The sequence below is a fragment of the Mauremys reevesii genome, linkage group 2, assembly GCF_016161935.1.
Source record: "Mauremys reevesii isolate NIE-2019 linkage group 2, ASM1616193v1, whole genome shotgun sequence".
NCBI lineage: Eukaryota > Metazoa > Chordata > Testudines > Geoemydidae > Mauremys > Mauremys reevesii.
Window position 1 is genome coordinate 252,838,656 of NC_052624.1, and position 22,138 is coordinate 252,860,793.

Consider the following 22,138-nt stretch of genomic DNA (forward strand, 5'->3'; position numbering starts at 1 on the left):
CTTTCTCCTCTCTTCCCAGTGCTCCATCTCCTCTCTGCTGTTGTTCCCCTCCCCATGATGTCCCCTTATTGATCCTGACACCACATATGCTGTTACCAGAACAGTTTTTCTGTAATTGCATTAGGAAGATGATGTAGGTTCTCAAGACACTCTCATTCCCCATGTCAACAACAGTGTGCTGCATTGGCTGAAGAACTGAGCAGGGACAGAGCTGAGGTGTCTGTTCTGCATGCTAGACTTCTATTCGCTTTTCCCTGGCAGGGTGTGTTGCTGCAGGCCTGTTGGAAGAGATGGGGTATTTCATCCCCAGTACTCCAGTGGCTAATCTGAGTGGGTTTATAGGTGAGGTCCTAATTCAGAATGATTGGTTTCCCTTTTCAGGTACTTACTTGACTCTCATATGATTAATTCTCTGTCTCATCTACAGGTAAGCCAAGGAGGCTGTGTTGAGTTCTAGATCCAGATTAGATTTAGGTACTATTTGGAATTTGAGACTAAAACTGTATTATAGTTCAGTTTTGGTTGTAGTTAAATCTGACAAACTTTTCTTACTAGATTTCAGCTAATGTGTTGGAAATATCAGACTGTCAGGTGGTATTGGAAGATTTCCAGTCACAGCCAGACTGTGACTGGATAACATACGTCGTACTGGATTGGATCCAAGCAGACACAAATCTATAAGGCTAGGTTGTGCTGATGGGAGTCAAATCATAATCAATGCAGAATTAGAAAGGAATCAGAGTTGAGGTTCCTGACCTGACAAAGTTTTTTAAAAGGCCATTAATTCAGTTAAAATCACCAATATCTCACATTGCACCTGCCAGACCTTTCTAACTACACTGACACCAATGTCCATCTCTCAGATTGTTTATTAAGATAGCCTGTGGGGCTTCTTTTGGCGTGATAAATTCAAGTTCAGACCTCGCTTTTTGCCAGAACTGTCCAGACTGGCAGAGCCTGGTAATTAGCTTGTGTAAGAAAGAGAGCGTTTTGTGGAATTCTTAAGTGACCCACTCTGACATTTGAAGTGTATTGACATATTCCAGGGAGAGCTATATTCAGTTCTCCTTCAATGCACAATGGGTTGCTTAATATGGAGGCTGAAGATAATAGGTTAGGGTAGTAAAGGAGCGGGAAATGGTAGATACTGGAAGATCTCCCACAAATGAAATGAATTAATGATTTCTGCATTTGGCTTGTCCCTCTCTCTCTCTCTCTCTCTCTCTCTCTCTCTCTCTCTCTCAAAATGAATACTAATGGATGAGCTGCTATTGAGTGATGATTGGCTATTTCTCAAGTACAGTAGCTTTTTCAGTTTTTTAAAAATGTTAATATATATGGTATTAACGCAGATGAGAGCTCTAAACCAAGGGTTCTCAAACCGGGGGTTGGGACCCCTCAGGGGGTTGCAAGGTTATTATATTGGGGGTCGCGAGCTGTCAGTCTCCACCTGAAATCCTGCTTTGCCTCCAGCATTTATAATGGTGTTAAATATATAAAAAGTGTTTTTAATTTATGGGGGAGGGGGGGATCGCACTCAGAGGCTTGCTGTGTGAAAGGAGTCACCAGTACAAAAATTTGAGAACTTCTGTCTAAACCAAGGCCTAACATGATATATTTTATTAAGTATCCCATCAAATGTGCATACAGTGAAACACACCTTAAATGGCAAATCAAGAGCTGAATAAAAAAGGAAAATTGCCTACTAAGGATAGTGTACTAATAAAGATAAAGCTGAATTGTACTGGATTGTACTGGAGCTGAATTGTAATAGAGATATTCTAGAGTGGTGTCCTAGAATGGAGGTTGCTACTTAGGTCGCTAAAGTCTGTGGCATTCTGGTACAGTAGAGTAGTAATTATACGCTAGCTTCATTTAAATTAATAAAAGAATGTTTAGCTCAATATGAAACTGAAAGAACAATCAGTACAGTACAGTGTTGGTTTTATATTAAATTCAATTTATTTTAAACTGGTCCTTCATTTTCAATTTGCAATATACCACAAACTTTTGAATTCACAACACATAACTGTATTGCAGAAGTTGTCAGATGAAGGTTTTGGAAAGTTGGTAGGGGAGAGTTGGAACTTTTGGAATCTGAGGAGGCATAGGAGACAGTTTGGGATAAGCACATTGGCTTCATGTTTCTACTGAAATTGTGAGCAATGCAGCAGTTAATAATGTTCATAATTTAAATTAGCCACTTTTGGTTCCTACAGCTGCCAGGTGTCACATATCTTACATGTTATATCAGGCAGCCCTGTGATGCATTTTTGCAGCCTAGCTGGATTCTCATATAGCCAGCTGGGCTTCTGGGATATCCCCACAGTTGCTTTTTCCAGCTGTAGGGAGCTGCTGTGCTGCATGCTCTACATGCAGCAAATTATCCTTTTAGCTTCTCCACTCACTGCTGTCCCTGCTGGATCCAAATAGGAAAGGAACGGCTCGTGGGGACAAATATTTAAGGGCCCATTATTGACCTGAGCTAACCTCTTCTCAACTTCCCTAATCCTCAACACACTCCTAACATCTCAGATATCCCCCAACACTTGCTAACCACATTGCCCTCATTACTCCCACCCCAGGTATACCCTTCCAGACAACACCTACTTTCCCCAATAACTTTCAGACCCACCCTCTCACCAACCCCAGAAATACACAAACAACCACACACCTACATTGTGATACCTAGACACGCTTCAACAACACATACCAACCCCAGTCACAGCTGCAAACTTTTTTGCAGCTCTGTGTCCTAACCACACCACTGGTGGGCAGGATGTGTGAGGAACATCAGTGACTCTCATCCATAAGGAATGTCACATATGTAGCTGGGCAGAACTTGGAAGCTATAGGTTTTTGGGGGCTGAATGGAAGATTCATATTTTTCAGTTTTCTTGTTTCAGCTATCTGCAGACTCAGGAAGACACTACTTCATCTGTTCACGTTGGTTCATATTTTCAAGGTTTTATTCACAACCCTGTGTGCTAAAAATACATTTTTTGAATGACAGGTTAGATTTCACCCACGAAAGATATTCACCCACGAATATTTCATGGGTGAAAGATATTCACCCACGAAAGCTCATGCTGCAAAACATCTGTTAGTCTATAAGGTGCCACAGGATTCTTTGCTGCTTCTTAGGTTAGATTTTGTACCACAAATCAGAGCCAAGGAGCAAGGAGCAGATTATGCTGTAAATTTTTTGTCTGTGGAATATGTGAAAGCCTGAATATGTTTTTATACAATAGCCTTAATAAGTACCTTACATGCATTTACTTACTAACATGATAGACTGCAACATTTCCTTAGACATGATTTATTGTGCCAGCTGTATCTCTTGTGATGCATTTGGATTATAGGATACTGCAACACCACTGAACTTAGAAAGATCCCTGCATCATTAAATAAGGGTATCTTTCTAATTATCTGTAATACTTCAAGAAGCATTTGGTAAGGCTGTACAATTTTTTTTTTACTAGATTAGGTGTTTGATAATCATACTATAGACTTGTTTTACTGTGTCAGATACCAGATGTTTCTGGAAAGATTTTTTTAATGCTGCATTTTCCTCTTATATACACAAACTCAAACACATTTAAACACAAATAATTACTTTTAATGTTGTTTTTAGTCTGACTCACAGCTGAAGTTCTTTATTTGACCCTGTTTTGTCCAAATAGCCTTACAGTGCTTTTGAAAGTATTTGTTCTTACCAGCATATAATGCAAGTTACATATGCATATCTTGGGGAAAACAGACATCTGTGTGCTGTAGGCATAATGAGGTACTTAATCATTGGAACATCAGTGCTTCAAAGTGACATAGTTGGTACATGGAGCTGCATCTGACATGACATTTTGCCTCATATAGTAGTAGGTACATGTGACAGTATTAAGTAGTTATATCTGCTGTGTTAGCCTGCACAATGAAGATCCTGGTTCGGGGATTCAAGTCAAATCCTTACCCTTACTTGGGCATAAATTTATTTGTGATCTGTATGTTTTTTATCACCTGTGTTCATTCTCAGACTGATTGCCAATAGTTTTCACATATTAGAAGATAATATATTCAGGCTATTCCTGTCTATTTGTCCTGTTGTCAAACAAAATTATGGACTTTTACAGAATGAGTAAGATTTTATCAATGCCATGACCATTGCTAGTAATGGACACACTGAGACAACCAGTGTTAAGGATACAACTTGTTTAAGGTGGTTTATATCATCACAACAAACTCACAGTTCTAGTTTGTGCTTAACTTTGGAATGATTGTATTTTTTCTTTCATTTTATTTACTCAGCCACAATGTCTGTGACTTTATGGGTTCTCAGTTACATTCATTAAACATAGACCTTTACTTGTTTTTGAACTATATATAGATAGATATAGACATAGCTATGTAAAAATGTGAGGAGGTAAATATTCCCTCTGGCTGACGATAGTCAGTAGATGTATGGTTTTCTCAAAGTACTATGTGGTGATTTGAAATGTGTTATAGTTGACAGAAGTTTTAATACTATTGTTAGATAAAGGATCCAACTGTCTTGCTTTTCGTACTTACAGGGATATTCCCAGAATACCTGACAGTACACATGCACAACTGGAGTCCAGTAAGTTTCATATACTGAGTAGGAAAAACTTAAATCTCCCTTATGTGAGCACAAATGGAAAAGATGTCATCTATTTTCAATGTAACTCTTGTCTCTGTGTCTGTCTACATATCTGTCTCATCTACCTTCTCTCTCTCTCTCTCTCTCTCTCTCTGTGTGTTTAATAATGAACTGTCAAAAGTCAGGAAATTTAAAGTTAAGCTTGACATTCTCTTATAAACTCATGCTGCTCTTTAATAAAAAGAAAAGAAAAACATAGTGGTAAATAGTGTGCATAAAGGGTTGAATGTCAATTCTAATGTTTAATTTCCTGTACTTTGCTGTTTTGCATTTCAACTGTAAGGAGATGGATATTTTGAAATCTGCACACTTCTGTTTTAGTTAGACCATTCAGTATAACTGACCAAAGCAGTATTTCGGGAAAAAAGAAATTGTGGCTTGGCTTAGAACCCGTGTGTCAGATTTCATCTGGAGTTATTTTTTATGGCTGTTTTACTGTGCTGTTATAATAAACACCACCAATTAAAGTGGTGGCACAAATTTAATTGTAGTAATGTGAACAAGCTTCTACAATAACTCTTCACTGGTAAGCTAAGCCTTACAATAAAATCCATTATGTTTTTTTACAAGATGTGGGATATTAATATCCAGTGTTCTGTATTGTATAATAACTTGATATCTTCCTTTTACTCTACTTGTAACATCACAGACATGTCATCTCCCACTTTGCAGAAGTTGTTGCAGCCTCCAGATTAAAATCCCCAAACTCTAGCATCTTCATTCTGCTATTTTTATAAAATTTGCAACAACATTTAGAGTCTGATTCTACTAGGAGCTAAGCACTTGTGCAATGTGCTGAGTACCCTGAACTCCCGGTAAAGTCAATGGGAATTGAGGATGCTCAGCAGATAAGCATAATATACAGTCATAAGTAGTGGAATTTTTTTATTTATGCTATGTGCTTGACATGAATGTTGACAGCTTAGTTTTTATTAAATTTTGCTCTTTTCCTTGCAAGCTATTTGGTCATCCTGAACACATTAAAATAAGGTTCCAGTTTTCACCACCATATACTCCATGTTTACTATATGTGTGGCTATAATTGTGTTCTGTAATATGTCAGAAATAATGTTTTTACAGACCTCTGAAAATATAAAGCACAATACAAGTGCTAATTGTTACTATTTTTTTATAAATTATATTTATTTATAATTTCAGGTTCTAGTTCATTTGAATCTCAAAAAATGGACCGACCATCTATTTCAGTGACTTCTCCCATGAGTCCTGGCATGTTGAGGGATGTTCCACAGTTCTTGTCTGGACAACTTTCAGTATGTAACCATTTGTTTAATCCTCTCAAATTGTTTTTTATAACGTTCACAATTTTTATGCAATATGACAGCTAGCTGTAAAATAAAGATCTTGTAAGAACCTAATTCTCTTCTTTAGTGCATGTTTCTCAGTATAGGCAGGGCATGCCTTTTAAAGTGCAGCCTTTTCATCATCTATTGGGAATTTATATGTATCCATTAAGCTATTAGAGTGATATTCTGAGACGTTTAAGGCCAAATTTTCAAATGTGCTTGAATCTTGCCTCCAGCTGTATTTGTGCAATTGAGTGCACACACTTTTTGAGCAATAATGCCTACCCATGCATTTGACAATTTTTTTCACCGCATGCCTGGATGTTAATACTTGAAAAATCCACACATAAGTGCTTATGCATATAAAGTTGCAGATATTCAGCTATCCATTCTGTGAAAAAATTGGCCGATGTTTTCAACAATTTAAAGAGTACTGTTCTCTCCACTGATTCCTCATGGTGCTCACTTTCATTCTTCTCATCCTCACTGTGACCAAAGCTCATCCAAAGAATCCACAAATACATCCTCTGAAATGATGATTTTTGGACTAAGCTAAAGGTTTGGGGGACTTTTATGCTCTCAAATGACATTTAGAACTCTAGGGAAGGATTTTCAAAAGTGCTCTGAGTTGGCCTAACTCTATACCCATTGAAGTCAATGGTGAAGCTACTGGTGATTTCAGTGGGAGCAGAGTTAGGCCGCTGTTGAAGATATTTGAAAAATCTCACCTTTATATTTTTAAAAAAATATAAAGATTGATGATCAGTGTGATATAAAAATACATACAGAATCTAGATAAAGTGTTCATAAAATTCTCATATCTGATGCAATGTTATGTAGAGATGAGGGGAGCGAATTTTTTTTTCCAGTGTAGTCAGTAGTCTTTTCTGCTACTTTTTAGCTATGGATGAGACATTATTTGTTTTGCTTATCAGCACAGCCACCTGTAACTATTTTTCTTTAATTTCCTGCACTGCTCTGCTGTTAAACTACTTTGCAAGGCTGTATTATTTGGAAAAATGAGATTTAGATAGCCTCAATATAGAGCGACTAGTAGGTGTGGAGACTGCAAAAATCTTTGCGCTAGTTTAAAATACAAGAACAAGGGGACACAAACTTGGGCTATCAAAGATACAACCATTAAAGTTTCTTTATTTAAGGATTAATATATAGAATAACTTTTCAAGTACAGCAAAACGTAATAAAAACAAAAATAAAAAAAGACTTAGCCAATCATATGTAGAAAAGAAAAAATATTATGGGCATGGCTACAGCCTCAAAGCAGGGGACAAGAAAAGAGTGACTTCCTGGCTTTCCTGACTCCAGAAACACCCCCCCCCCCTTTGTATCTAAATACAAAGTTTGCATAGGTTTAAGGTGAGATTTTTGAGATGAGCGAGAGTAATGCTGTTTATTCTCCAGATTGTTGTGATGTCACACTTTGAGATAATGAAAACCCAGGATGCTTATGAGCTAATATTAGGGGATCTGGAGGAATGGTTTGATTTAGTCACTGCAATTGCAGAAATCACCCAAAAAAAAGTAAACGTCAAAAAGACATATTACTCAGGGTTGATGTTTACCTATTTTTTAATGAATTTTATTTTCAGTCTGTACATTTAAATGTCTTTTAAATATTTCCTTTTTAAAATGCCTTCCCATCAAAGAAAACCAAATGGCATCAGGAAGAATTCAGAGAAATCTTCACTATCTTTGCCCTCTTGGGACTGACTTATCATGCATCAAGCAAAAATGAGTTCTCTTTCACAAATATTTTTCACAGAACCTTTTCTGGAACCACTTAATTCTTCCTTTTTTGGGGATAGACAAACCTCTTGAGTCATACAAAGTCTTCTTTCCTGTCTTTTGTTTTCATCCATAAGTCTAGTTCACGTTTTCTTTGTCTACTAATGAGCTTTTCCCTGTTTCAATCAATAAAGCAGCTGATTTTCAGAGTACTGACCATCCACAACTTCAGTTGACTGAAATGGAAACTGCAGGTGTTCAGTATCTCTACAAATCAAGCTCTAGCTCTCTTAAGCTGGGCACCTAAAATTAGTGGACACTTCTGAAAAGCAGATATCTTTTACTACCAGCAGAAAGAAAGTTAAGGTAGGGAGATGATTAGTATGAAGTGTATTATTTCTTCAAATTCCCTTGATCACGTTCTATCTGAAAATACTTACAGCCCTCAGTTTACTTTTCTTCAAAAAGATGTAAGTAGAGTATGTCTATCCATAAAGTATTCTGGGGTTGTATTAGGCAGCCACGACTCCTATTGCCATGGATTGGCAGAGCCTACTTCCTGCTATCTGCACATTTCACTTTTTGCTGCAGCTGCCACAGGGGCCCTATGATTTAGTGATGGATGTAGTGGGGTATGGGTTGTGCTAGTCCCTGCCTCCTGGAACATAGAGATGTCTGCTGTCACCCTAGAGGTGTGGCACTTACTAGGCAGCTGTCCTATTCTGAAATAGAGCTGGTCAAAATTTTTAATTTGAAAAATGTTCCCAGAAAAAAAAATGGGTTTAATTAGAAATGAAATATTTTATGGGCAATTTTCATTTTTGAGAGTAAAAACTTTATGGAAATATGGTTAATTTTATTTTGAATTGAAATTGTAATTTAGTTTTGTTTTTCTGAAAACTAAAATTATTGAAATGTCTAAATTTTGGATTTTTGTTTTTTCCCCTTCAGCCTCCTTTGTCTCTTTTTTCCCTTTTGACACTGAAAGCAGTGCTATAAATTGGATTCCCCTTTAAACACACGTTTTCTTTTCTTTTTTCATCTTTCCCACTGTAGCTTTCCAAAACTTACTCAATTTTGGAAGTGGACAGAGTGGGAAAAGAGAAATGAGACATTCTAACTTGGCTTGTCAGAAGTTGAGGAAATTTTGATCAGTTACAGAGTTGGTGTCTGTCTTTCATTCGTTCATTCTTTCTCTGTTGTAAGCAGTATTGTTTTAGCTGTGTTGGTCCCAAGATACTAGAGAAACAAGGTGCGTAAAGTAATATCTTTTATTGGACCAACTTCTCTCACCAACATAAGTTGATCCAATAAAAGATATTACCTCACTTACCATGTCTTTCTTTATTTTTTTCTGTATTTTTCCCAAAGTTGGAGCAAATGGCATCAAAATTCAAATTTTTGAAATTTTGAAAATTCTGATAAAATATTTACCATTTTTTGACAAAAAAATGAAAAATTGTTCCATTTTGAATTCTGAGAAATGGAAGCAACTTCAACATTTTTTGTGAAATTATTTTTTCCATTTTTTTCATCAGCTGTGCTCTGAAGATCTAGAGGTTGAAGAGCAGCTATCTGAGATGTTAGAGAAGGAGGGAAAGACTAATATTTCAGAACCACTTGGAATGATTTTGGCATGGTGTCTGGTTGGGAAGGAAAATACTGCAGAATCCTGGGTCTAGATGGGAAGAAGGATACATGAAGATGCTATTGTAGGTGTGAGCATTGTGAGAGCATTGTGTGGGTGTGGATATGTGCAAGGGATAGTGCTGGTCTGGGTAGGAGACGTCAAAGGAAAAGGGGTGATGGCCTCCTGTCTGCTCTTGGAAAATTCTTGGAGCATATAGAAGGCTGCCTGGCCTCCCATACCAGTAGACACTATCAGATATTGTCAGGGTAGTTAGTGTGTTGTAGGATGTGCTGTAACAGAGGGCTGCTGGGATTGGTGGAGGCCTCCATAGTTCTGTTAGAGGTGTGCATAGTTTGGATACGTGTCTGCATTTGTGTGTGCTTAACCAAACTCTACTATCCATTTTTTAAAAGTTTTTATTGGTAGTATGGGACTACAGTATATATTTTTGCTATCTTCAGTTTGGTTTACTGCTTGCTCTTCCAGCAAAAAATGTTCATAACACCACACATTAAACCAGTCCCAGCGCAGCAAAAGTAATGATATGTGGTTGATTTCCTGCATGCTACTATATGTATTTTGGCAGTGCTATGGCCAGGATTTCATTTTCCTCATACATACTTTGGCTATGCCTGATGCTGGCTTCCTGCATGCTTCTATGTGTACAATGTTTTTTAAATGCTGAGGGTGAAATCTTGTGTGCTCTCACATGTATTTTGGCATCAGTATGGATGGAATTTTGTGTATATGTTTGTGTAGCAGGGCAATGCCAAGAGCCTGGAGGTTTATTTTGGCCTTAGAAACATAAAACCAAAGAAGGTTGCCTGAGCCCATAACTTGCTATATTCCTTGGCCAAAGTGTTCAGACTTAGGTACCTAAAAGTAGGTACCCAAGGTTCTTCTTCGAGTGCTTGCTCATATCCATTCCAGTTAGGTGTGCGCGCGCCGCGTGCACGTTCGTCGGAAGATTTTTACCCTAGCAACACTCGGTGGGTCAGCTGGGTGCCCCCTGGAGTGGCGCCACTATGGTGCCGGATATATACCCCTGCCGACCCATCCGCCCCTCAGTTCCTTCTTACAGCCCGTGATGGTTGTTGGAACTGTGGAGCGCGGCTTCGCTGATCTCCACATCCCTAGCTACTCGTAGTTCTGTACAGTTAATTGTATTATAGTTCAAAGTTTTATAGTTTCAGTTAGTATTAGTTATTGTATTGATAGTTAGTGTATATAATTAAATGGGGGATCAGGGTTAGCCCCTTTTCCCCACCCCGGTGCGGGCTCATGCCCAAGGCACCGGGATTCAAACCGTGCTCTGCGTGCCAGAAGCCGATGCCAGTAGGGGATCCCCATGACTCTTGCCTCAAGTGCCTAGGGGAATCCCACCTTACGGACAAGTGCCGCATCTGCAAGTCCTTTAAACCAAGGACAAAGAAGGAGCGGGACTTTAGATTGAAGCAGCTCCTCATGGAGTCAGCACTCACTCCTGCAGCGTCGGTACCGAGTGCCCAACAGACTGCTTCGGTAAGGAGCACCCCTTCAGCCTCGGACCGCTCCGGTACCGAGAAGGAGCCCCAGCACCGACCTCTGCCGGCACCGACATCTGCTTGGCACCGCTCCCTGTCCCCGAGACCCAGGAAGCAGCAGAGCGCTCCGACCTCTACAGTGTAACAGAAGGAGCGCCCTTCGAAGACAGCTCGCCCGGCACCGTCCTCTGCCGAGGCACCGTCACTCGTGGCACTGCCACCTGCGACTCTGCTGAGCTTGGTGTCAAAACATCTGTTAGTCTATAAGGTGCCACAGGATTCTTTGTTGCTTCTGCTGAGCTTGGCACCGTCGATTCCGGTCCCACAAGGGCCATTGAGTCCAGTGCCTGACAGCTCCCCAGCTCATGCTGTGGTTGAGCTTGCCCTGCTTTCTACACCAGAGACTTTCTCCACGGCACAGGAGCTCATTGCGATGACGGAGTCCATGCGGCCTCAACCCCCGGCTCCGCCGGTGTGGGTTATTCAATCAGTGGGGAAACTGGCACTGATAAGGCCACCTTCCGTTGCCCCAACGGAGAGGCGTCGTTCAAGATCGAGATCCCGCAGACGCTCTCGTTCATGACGTTCCTGCTCCTGGCGCCGCTCACAGTCCCGGTACCGCTCTCCATCCCGGTACCAGTCGTACTCGCAGCACCGGTCGACATCTTGGTCACCGACCAGATACTCCCGGTACCGATCCGACTCTTGGCACCAATCTCGGCACCATGCTTCCCGCAGTCACTCCAGACGAAGGTACTCGAGATACCAGTCGACCTCCCGGCACCGATATGGTAAAAGGTCCCGGTCTCCCTCACGGTACCGTTCAGGCTCGCGGTACCGCTCTCCGGCACCGACCCGAGAGCGCACATCCGCATCTGTGGCGCCTCCCCAAGATTTCTCGGCACCGCCGTGGCCTTCCAGACACACGTCGGTGTCTTCTCAGGCCGGTAGTGCATCCTACCACCAAGATAGGGATGCTGACATCCCCAGCCAAGGTCCTCATCACTGGCCCTTCTGGACACCGTGGGCGTACCATGAATCCCAAGGTGCTCCACCAGTGCCTCCATGGTCGGTCCCGTCACAACATCGGGCACTGGAGGCAACGATAAGCCGTCCTCCACCTGCGGGCACGGATGAGGCTGCAATACCAGTGGCGGACACCGAGACTCCACCTGACGCAGAGGATGTTCCACAAGTACAGGAACCCCTGCAGGACCCATTGGTACCGGGCCTCTCCTCGTCCTCCTCGCCTGATGAGGTGGTGGCAGGAACATCCTCCTCGGCCCCCCCGCCGATGGATCTCAGGGCCCATCAGGACCTCTTGAGACGAGTGGCCCTGAATATGAGCCTACCGGTGGAAGAGGTCCCTGAGGTAGAGGACCCTGTTGTGGACATCCTCTTGGCTGATGCACCCACTAGGGTAGCCCTGTCTTTTATCTGCACCATCCAATCCAATGCAGATACCATCTGGCAGTCCCCGGCCTCAGTTCCACCTACAGCAAGGGGAGTGGAGAGGAAATATATGGTCCCCTCCAGGGGATACGAATACCTCTACACTAACCCAACTCCTTGCTCATTAGTGGTTCAGTCGGTGAATGAACGGGAGCGCCATGGCCAACATGCCCCAGCCCCTAAGTCAAAGGAGGCTAGATGCATGGACCTCCTAGGCCATAAAATATACTCTGCTGGAGGCCTCCAGCTTAGGGTGGCGAACCAGCAAGCCCTCCTAATCCGGTATAACTTTAACACATGGGTGTCCATGGGGAAGTTCACGGAGCTTCTTCCGCAGGAGTCCCACCAGGAGTTTACCGCTCTCCTCGAGGAGGGTAAAAAGGTAGCAAGAACCTCCCTCCAGGCTTCTCTGGATGCAGCGGACTCTGCAGCCAGAACTTTGGCATCAGGCGTGACGATGTGGCGCATCTCCTGGCTCCAAGTGTCCGGCCTTCCCCCGAATTGCAACAAACAATTCAGGATCTGCCCTTCAATGGCCACGGCCTTTTCTCAGATAAAACTGACCCCAGACTGCAAAGTCTGAAGGACAATCACATTATAATGCGCTCGCTGGGTATGCACACACCAGTGACCCAACACAGGACCTTCCAACCATGAATCCCAAGGTGCTCCACCAGTGCCTCCATGGTCAGTCCCGTCACAACATCGGGCACCGGAGGCAACATATGCCCCGCCTAGACCGCGTCAGGACTTTGGCAGATGGCGTGGCAGGGGCAATCGTCGAAGGCAGTCTGGCCCTCAAGGAGGCCAAAATCAGGTGCCCCCTAAGCCACCAGCGGGGGCTAAACAAAACTTTTGATGGGACGCCCGAGGGCGGCCCACCAGTTATTTTCTCGGATCCTTTTCCTCCATTCCTCAACCGTCTCTCTCATTTCCTCCCTGCCTGGTCCCAGCTCACTTCTGACCGCTAGGTCCTGCACACGGTGGAATTGGGATACCACCTCCAGTTTCTTTCAACCTCACCTTCCCACCCTCCCTGTCCCTCTTCAGGGACCCCTCTCACGAGCAATTCCTCTTACAAGAGGTCCAATTGCTCCTAGCTCTAGGAGCCATAGAGGAGGTACCAAAAGACATGAGGGGCAAGGGGTTCTACTCCCACTACTTCCTAATCCACAAGGCAAAGGGAGGTCTGCAACCGATCTTAGACCTGCGAGAACTCAACAAATTCATGATAAAACTGAAGTTCCGTATGGTAACCCTGGGGACCATTATTCCCTCCCTGGATCCGGGAGACTGGTATGCCGCCCTCGATATGAAGGACGCGTATTTCCACGTTGCAATTTACCCGCCGCACAGACGGTACCTCCGTTTTGTGGTCGGCCATCAACATTTTCAGTTTACTGCACTCCCGTTTGGCCTTTCTACAGCTCTGCGTGTGTTCACGAAATGCATGGCCGTAGTCGCCGCCTCCCTCCACCGTCGTCGGATACACATATACCCGTACCTCGACGACTGGCTCATTCGAGGGATGTCCCAGTCACAAGTGTCGCAGCATCTGCACGTAGTCAAAGACCTCTTCGGGAGTCTCGGCCTCATGATCAACGCAGAAAAGTCTACTCTAACACCCACACAGAGACTAGACTTCATCGGAGTGACTCTGGACTCCAATCTGGCCAGAGCCTGCCTCCCACAGTCACGGTTTCAAGCAATGGCTTCCATTATTCGAGGTCTTCAGACCTTCCTGACGACGTTGGTATGCAACTGCCTCCGCCTGGTAGGGCACATGGCCTCCTGCACCTTCGTGACCAAGTACGCGAGACTACGCCACCGCACCATTCAAACTTGGCTAGCTTCGGTATACAGACCGCACAGAGACAGCCTGGACTCCGTACTCACCATTCCGCAGGAGGTCCTGCACTCCCTAACATGGTGGCTGAACCCCACAATAGTTTGCGAGGGGATGCCATTCCACCCACCGAAACCCTCGATGGCCCTAACCATGGACGCATCATCTCTGGGTTGGGGTGCCCACCTTGAGGGCCTTCACACTCAGGGTTGCTGGTCACCTCAAGAGCTGTCTTTGCACATCAACGTGCAGGAGCTGAGGGCGGTCCGTCTAGCATGCCAAGTGTTTTGAGACCATCTCCAAGGCCGTTGTGTATCAGTATTTACGGACAACACAACGGCCATGTTTTACATAAACAAGCAGGGCGGAGCACGCTCCTCCCCCCTTTGTCGAGAGGCCGTTCGACTCTGGGATTTCTGTATAGCCCAATCGATCGACCTGGTAGCGTCCTTTCTCCCCGGAGTCCAGAACACTCTGGCAGATCACCTCAGCAGATCCTTCCTGTCTCACGAGCGGTCGATCCGCCCGGACATCATCTATTCGGTTTTCCAGAAGTGGGGCTTTCCCCACGTCGACCTCTTTGCTTCTCGCGAGAACAGGAAGTGCCAGAAGTTCTGCTCATTCCAAGGCCTCTCCCCGGGCTTGATGTCGGACGCATTTCTGATGCCGTGGTCGAGCCGACTGCTGTACGCTTTCCCGCCGTTCCCGCTGGTTCACAGGGTCCTGATAAAACTCCGCAGGGACAGGGCGCACCTGATCATGATCGCTCCAGCGTGGCCCAGGCAGCACTGGTACACCATGTTGCTCGACCTGTCGATAACCAGCCCCATTACCCTGCCTCTCCTCCCAGACCTTATAACACAGGATCACGGCAGACTTCACCACCCAGACCTGCAATCCCTGCACCTCACAGCATGGCTGCTGCGTGGTTAAACCCATCCGAGTTACGTTGCTCTACCTCGGTACAACAAGTTCTACTGGGTAGTAGGAAGCCTTCCACTCGGTTAACATATCTGGCCAAGTGGAAGCGTTTCTCCTGCTGGTGCGAAACGCACAACGTCACTCCTACCGAGGTCCTGATCCATTCCATCTTGGACTACCTCTGGTCTCTCAAACAGCAGGGCCTGGCGGTATCGTCATTGAGGGTGCACTTGCCAGCCATCTCTACCTTCCACCCAGAGGAGAGTGACCGCTCCGTCTTCTCGCACCCTATGGTTTCTAGGTTCCTCAAGGGCTTGGAGCGCTTATACCCACAAATACGCCACCCCGCCCCAACCTGGGACCTCAGCCTGGTTCTAACCAGACTTATGACTGCCCCATTTGAGCCGCTGGCGACCTGCTCGCTGCTATACCTGTCCTGGAAGACAGCTTTCCTTGTAGCCATTACATCGGCTAGATGAGTCTCTGAACTTCGGGCTCTCACGGTGGAACCACCGTATACGGTATTTCACAAGGACAAGGTGCAGTTGCGGCCACATCCGGCCTTCCTCCCTAAGGTTGTATCGGCCTTTCATATCAACCAGGATATCTTCCTTCCGGTCTTCTTCCCGAAGCCACACTCTTCACGACGAGAGCAACAATTACACTCCCTAGACGTCCGTAGGGTGCTCGCGTTTTATATTGAGCGGACTAAGCCCTTCCATAAAACGCCCCAACTCTTTGTCGCAGTGGCAGACCTAATGAAAGGCCTGTCTACCTGTCTCCTCCCAGAGGATTTAATCTTGGGTGACGTCGTGCATCTGTACCTGCTATGACTTGGCCCATATTCCATCGAGCCACCTTACCGCTCATTCCACCAGGGCTCAGGCTTCTTCTGCTGCCTTCCTGGCTCATGTTCCTATCCATGAGATATGTCGCACAGCTACCTGGTCTTCGGTCCACACCTTTGCCTCACATTATGCACTGGTCCAACAGTACAGAGATGATGCAGCCTTCGGCTCAGCAATTTTGCATTCTGCAACATCTCACTCCGACCCCACCGCCTAGGTAAGGCTTGGGAATCACCTAACTGGAATGGATATGAGCAAGCACTCGAAGAAGAAAAGATGGTTACTCACCTTTGTAACTGTTGTTCTTTGAGATGTGTTACTCATATCCATTCCAAACCCGCCCTCCTTCCCCACTGTCGGAGTAGCCGGCAAGAAGGAACTGAGGGGCGAATGGGTCGGCGGGGTATATATCCGGCGCCATAGCAGCGCCACTCCAGGGGGAGCCCAGCCGACCCACCGAGTGTTGCTAGGGTAAAAATCTTCTGACGAACGTGCACGTGGCGTGCGCACACCTAACTGGAATGGATATGAGCAACACATCTCAAAGAATAACAGTTACAACGGTGAGTAACCGTCTTTTTTCAAAAAGACTGAGCATCCACAACTCCCATTAAAGTTAATAAAAGCCCTGACTACTTGGCATCTTAGAAAAAGGGGCCAATTATTTAGGCGTCTAAATGTGGAGTTAGGTTCCTAATTTTATGCATTTCAGTTTGCCCTAATGCCCCAAACAAAAGTAAGAAAATCTTTAGTGTGTGTTTTTGGAGGGCAGTGTTTACTGAGTTGATTCTCATCTCTCAAAGGCTGTGATATAAGTGTTATTTAGACACTTTGAGTGTGATGCAGTCCCCCTATATTTTGCATTCTCATTCCCTGTTTATTCTTTCTCATCACTCATTTTCTCTTCATTGCAGTTAATGTCTCTATACTTATTCTGTAACGGGAAAGGCAGGCTATGTCCTCTGAGGATATACTGTAAATCCAGAATTGACCATTAGGGAGTAATGGAATTTGTTACCAGACTCACTTTTCCAACAAGAGGCTGAGAGAATCAGCAGGAGATCATCTTGCCTAATAAAAAACTTCCATCTCCATAAATATTTACCATGTTCAGATACATATTTCATTTAAGCTAATTCTGTATAGTTACACAAAAATTGTGTATGTTATCATTTGCTAATTTATTTGAATAATGTATTGTCCATGTTTTGCAGAGATTTGGCTTCTTTGCAGGGAGTAACATGTTGTAGGTTTTTTTTTCATTATTTGCTTTACTTGCTGCCTTTCTCTTTACATTTCACTTACTTATTTTTCTTTAAATTTATTTGCTTTCATTTGCTCCAAAAAAGCAGCATTTGAGTCTTGGTGCTGTTTGTTTCATTACTACATTCTGGCTATTTCTTTGGCGCTTCATGAAAAGAATAAGTTGGAGACCATGCTGCAGTGGTTAGAATTAAAGATTGAAAAAAATGCTCTTTAGAACTCAAAAATGAGTAGATATGTAAAATCACAATTACTCACTTTTGCACCAGATGGAGAAGCCCTGCAGAGAAGATAGATCTGTCATGTATAAAGTATACCATTATTTGCCTATACAATTGAACCCCATTATATCTCTATGCACCTCATTATATCTAACATGTATATTTAGCAGTTAAAAACATTATAACAAAGGTATATTTCATCACAAATTAATTTCTGTGGCCTACTGGAAAGGGGATTGATAGGTGCACTAGTCATAATGATGTGCATAGATTGTATGTTTGTTGAGGGAGATGAGGTTTGATTGGTTCTGTAAAAGAAGGGAAAAAATTGGAACAAGTTGGTATTTATTATTGGTTGGCTTATTTTTGGAGGCTGCATTAATTTAAAAAACAAAACCTGTTTAACAAAGGCTGTCTCTGTGTTTTAGAATTGTTCTTTAATGGCATATGGTAATGTCTAAGATTGTTTTAGGAAAATCAGTGATGGATTACCATTGTTAACCTAGGGCCCAACCAAACCTGTGATAAGCACCCCTGCTCTCAGTTCCCACTGCAGTGAGCGAAAGTTGAGGATGTTCAGTTCATTGTAGGGGCAATTCAGTCTCTTAGGATTGTGACCTGTCTGTGAGGCTAAAGACATTGGAGCAGACCTGTAATAGAGGAACTCTGTATTTTGTTTTTAAGTTGTTACTATATAGGACTATCATGAAGACCTTGAAATCCTATTTTTTCCTTTGGAGACAGTTTCTGACAAATTCACTCACATTGGGCTAGATAATATTATACTTTACAGTCTATCTTTGGTGAGGGACAGTATGCAGCTGTGCCACTGAAGGAGCAGACCACGGGACAAACTGTGACAGAGGGTATGTCTACACTGGAGCTGGAGGTGTAATTTCCAGCTCAGCTAGATGTATGTGCACTAGCTTTGATTGAACTAGTGTGCTAAAAATACAAGTGGCATGGGTGGCAGTATGGGCTAGCCTCCCAAGTAAATGCCCAGTGTCCCGGCTGGATTTGTACATGGGGAGTAAAAACCTAGTATCCCACCGCTCATGTTGCCACTTCAATTTTTAGCATGGCAGCTCAACCAAAGCTAGTGTGTGTGCATCTACCCACACTGGAAATTACACCTCCAGCTCCAGTGTAGATGTACCCTGAGAGAGTCACAAACTCCTCTTAGACTCCCCCTTGCTTTGGTGTGAGTTTCTTCTCCTCTTTTCATGGAGCAGCGTATTCCAGCAAGAAAAGCCACCTCCCACTTCCTGCCCCTCTCCACACCTTTTCTGCCTTACAGGAAGGAGTGCTGAGCAAGTAGTCCCTTCTTTCTTGACCCTGTGGTAGAGCAACAGTCTTAGCTGGGCCAACCGATGAACCGTGTTGCTGAAACAATTTTTATAGTGGGGATGCTGAGAGCCATTGAACCAAACTGTAAACCCTGTATATGATGGAAACCACTTCAAGCCAGAGGGTGCAGAAGCACCCCTATTTCCACCTATGCTGGTGGAGTGAATGGGACTTTCTTTCTTTCTTCCTTGCACAGCCGTATCTAGCCTATTGGATAATACCTTACTCTGTCAATAGTCACACTGAAATCCTTGAGATTACCTGTAGAGGAAGGTAAGAATAAGGTGACAGAACGGTCAAATTGTACAGAGTGTGATTCCTAACTATTGCTACATTTTTCAGGACTCATTTCATGCAAAAGTTTTCTGTATACACTGTATGTCATTCCTGTTATGACTGGTAGGGAATGGAAATACATTATCACACCTTTTTCCCACTGCGAATATCCAACTGCTCCACCTTCAGTTTAAGGGTTGCTACAGCTTGTATGAGGGCTGCCGATACAAATACTACTTTAAACTGTGGAAAAGGGGACTAAAACCTGGTATTGCTGTATTAGTTTCTAGCCTCTCAGTGCACACTTTAAGCTTTCTGACAGAGATATTCAGTCTGAATTAATATTTTCTATTCCACTTTTAATTCCCACTGTACTCATTTTTTGCTTTTAGTTAAGATTATTTCTTAATCTGTTGAAAGTGTAATCAGTAGACAGACATACAGGGTGAAATCCTGGCTTTGTTGAAGTCAATGTCAAAACTTCCACTGACTTCAATGGGGCCAGACTTTCACCACAGAGTTTTCACATGCTTCAGTAACAGATGTGCAGATTTAATTTATGCACTGCATTAAAATAGTTTGTTCTGGATAACTATGTCTTTGGTGTAAAACTGTGTTTAAAGTAATAGTTGTGTGTATTTGTTTTTACTTTTGGTCTTTTAGTTTCCAGCGTGTTGTCTTTTTTGGTTTTGTTTTATTGCTTTTTCTTTAATTTTGCTTACCAGAGCCAAAGCCTTAGTAGAAGAACAACGCCTTTTGTTCCTAGGGTTCAGGTAAAGGCCTCATCTGCCTGACAGAAACTAAAGTTGTGGTTTTTTCTTTTGTTTATTTTGGAAAATGCATAGTAGGAAAACGTTACGTTTTGGTCCATTTTCCCATTGTTTTATTGTGTTGCTTCAAACCATATTAACAAGTTTCATATCATCTTGTGAGCAGCTTGTAAAATTCTGCATGGGGGTTAAATATTACATTAAAATTTAAAGAGACAATTAGCTTTAGTTTTGCTACTTTTGTGATATATATTTAAACTCACACAGGTTTCAGCAGTGATAATGGCTATGTGTTCTACATACATACATACATACATATATACATACTGTGGCAGAGCTCTGACCTTGCTCCTGTGGGTCCTGCGCTTCTAGGCGGTTTATGCTTAGCCTCAGTGGCTCACTGTGACCCTCCACGTAGCCCTTCTCTCTCTAGGGCCAGGGTTACAGTCTACTGAGCCCTTTTCATCATAGGCTGCAAGGAGGTTGGTGAGAGAACTCCCACAGTCTCTGTTCAGCCTCCTGTCCTGACAGGGACCTGACTTCCCCTTCCAGGAGCTGTTCCTGTAGTGGTGGGTTGGGGGGAACCCAGGCCCTCCCTCTACTCCGGGTTCCAGCCCAGGGACCCTAATGGTAGCAGTTGTTGGCAGCCGACCTTTCACTGCCAGAGTTGCTACATTTCCCTGGGCCACTTCCCCACAGCTCTCCTGCTTCTCCCTTCTTCACCCTTACCTTAGGGCTCCTTTAACGATGTTTTAGGGTGTCTTCAGTAACCAGCCCTTCAGCCGCACTTCCTCTCCTCTGGCTCCCTGGCTCCCCTGCCTGACTGGAGTGAGCCCTTTTTATAGTAACAGCAGGGCCTTAGAGTCAGGTGGTCACATTAACTGAATGGCCTCACCTGACTCTTTACAGGTTAATTAGAGTCAGGTGTTCTCATTAGCCTGGAGCAGCCCCTGCTCTGGTCAGTCAGGGAACAGAAAACTGTTAATCCAGTGGCCAGTATATCTGCCTTCAGCTATTCTGCTGTACCCAACTGGCCTGAGTCTATCACAATACATACATACATACATATGTATTTTGTACAAGTAGTAAATAATCTTGTGCTGTGGATATTTGATCTCATTATACCAAGGTTGATGTCTCTTTAAATCATTCGTTATCATTACTTAACACATCCTTTTTTGCATTTTCCAATTAATAGTAGCTCCTTCAGTGGAAGATCGGCAAATAAATTTGTACCTTTCTAAAGAAATGAATTTTTTGTATATTATACTCAATACTTGCATTTTGAAAAGTAGGATGATTTAATCAAAACCTGATTTAATTAAAAATAATTTCTGTCTGCCTCTTATCATTGAGTTTATGGAGTTTTACAGACCTATTTGGGTACAAGTTGTTTGCCTTTTTTCATTAGGAAGCCCTTAAGGTACTGTAGATTAACTCAAATGTAGGTTGTACTAATACGTTACAACGCTTCTGTTGTTTTGCTGCATGGTTTTTTCAGTTTTCTGTATGTAGAATATTACCTGCTTTTGTTACAAAATATTTTTATGGAAATGTTCATCTTTTGTTTGAGAATTGTATAATTTTTTCTTATATTGCTCAATCACTGCCCAAGGAAAGGTGAAAATGAAAGGTTCCAAATGATGAGAGTGAGATTTTTAATTTTCACAGTGAAATGGAGAAGTGACCATAGTATTAACTTGAAGGGAAACGTTACATGAGATAGGTTAGACAGCAGAAAATGGTTTGGCTGGGATTAAGATTTAATAAGCTAAGCATACTGACTAATGTTTCCGAACAATTTATGATTTCCCTAAAGTGGTATATACAAATGCATAAGTATAAGTTCAGAATAAAAATGTGAGAAAAATTCAGAGCAAAGGGTTAAAAGCTTGGTAATAGTGTTTAAAATAATTATTCTTACTATGTGCTACTGTTATGTACTGGGCATCTAGTAAGAACTTCAGTGCAGATCCTTTAATATGTGACTGATAATACTGGTTTATAAAGGTAGTAATCAAAATGGAAAACAAAAGTTATATACAAATTCTAACACAAATTGTTAAAAGCCAAGGAAGGCTAAGTACTGGCCACTACCTTATGTATAATTTAAATAATTCACTTATGTTTCTCTTCTGCTTAGATATTTTCAAAAGAAACTTGAATTATTTTATGAAGTATTATAATTTAGAAGGGTCATGTGGTAGCCCATCATTTTAAATTACATTAAATATGACAAAAATCCTGATATAAATCCCATTTAAAATAATTTATTTCATTACAGTATGAAAGGTATCTTTATTTGATCAATGATCGTGT

The 22,138-nt window shown here is 42.8% G+C and overlaps 1 protein-coding gene across 10 annotated transcripts in view; it reads left to right on the forward strand.

Annotated features, from left to right (window-relative positions):
- The window catches only part of RIMS2 (regulating synaptic membrane exocytosis 2), a 787,778-nt gene that overhangs the window by 448,859 nt on the left and 316,781 nt on the right, over positions 1 to 22,138 (forward strand). For 6 of the 10 annotated variants that reach the window (XM_039525808.1, XM_039525806.1, XM_039525811.1 and 3 more), the window contains 2 exons: positions 4,566 to 4,612; positions 5,831 to 5,943. In XM_039525808.1, coding sequence (XP_039381742.1) covers positions 4,566 to 4,612; positions 5,831 to 5,943 — 160 coding nt within the window. Of the gene's footprint in view, positions 1 to 4,565; positions 4,613 to 5,830; positions 5,944 to 19,774; positions 19,823 to 22,138 lie in introns of all 10 variants that reach the window. The other 4 variants (XM_039525805.1, XM_039525817.1, XM_039525807.1 and 1 more) reach the window with 1 other exon arrangement.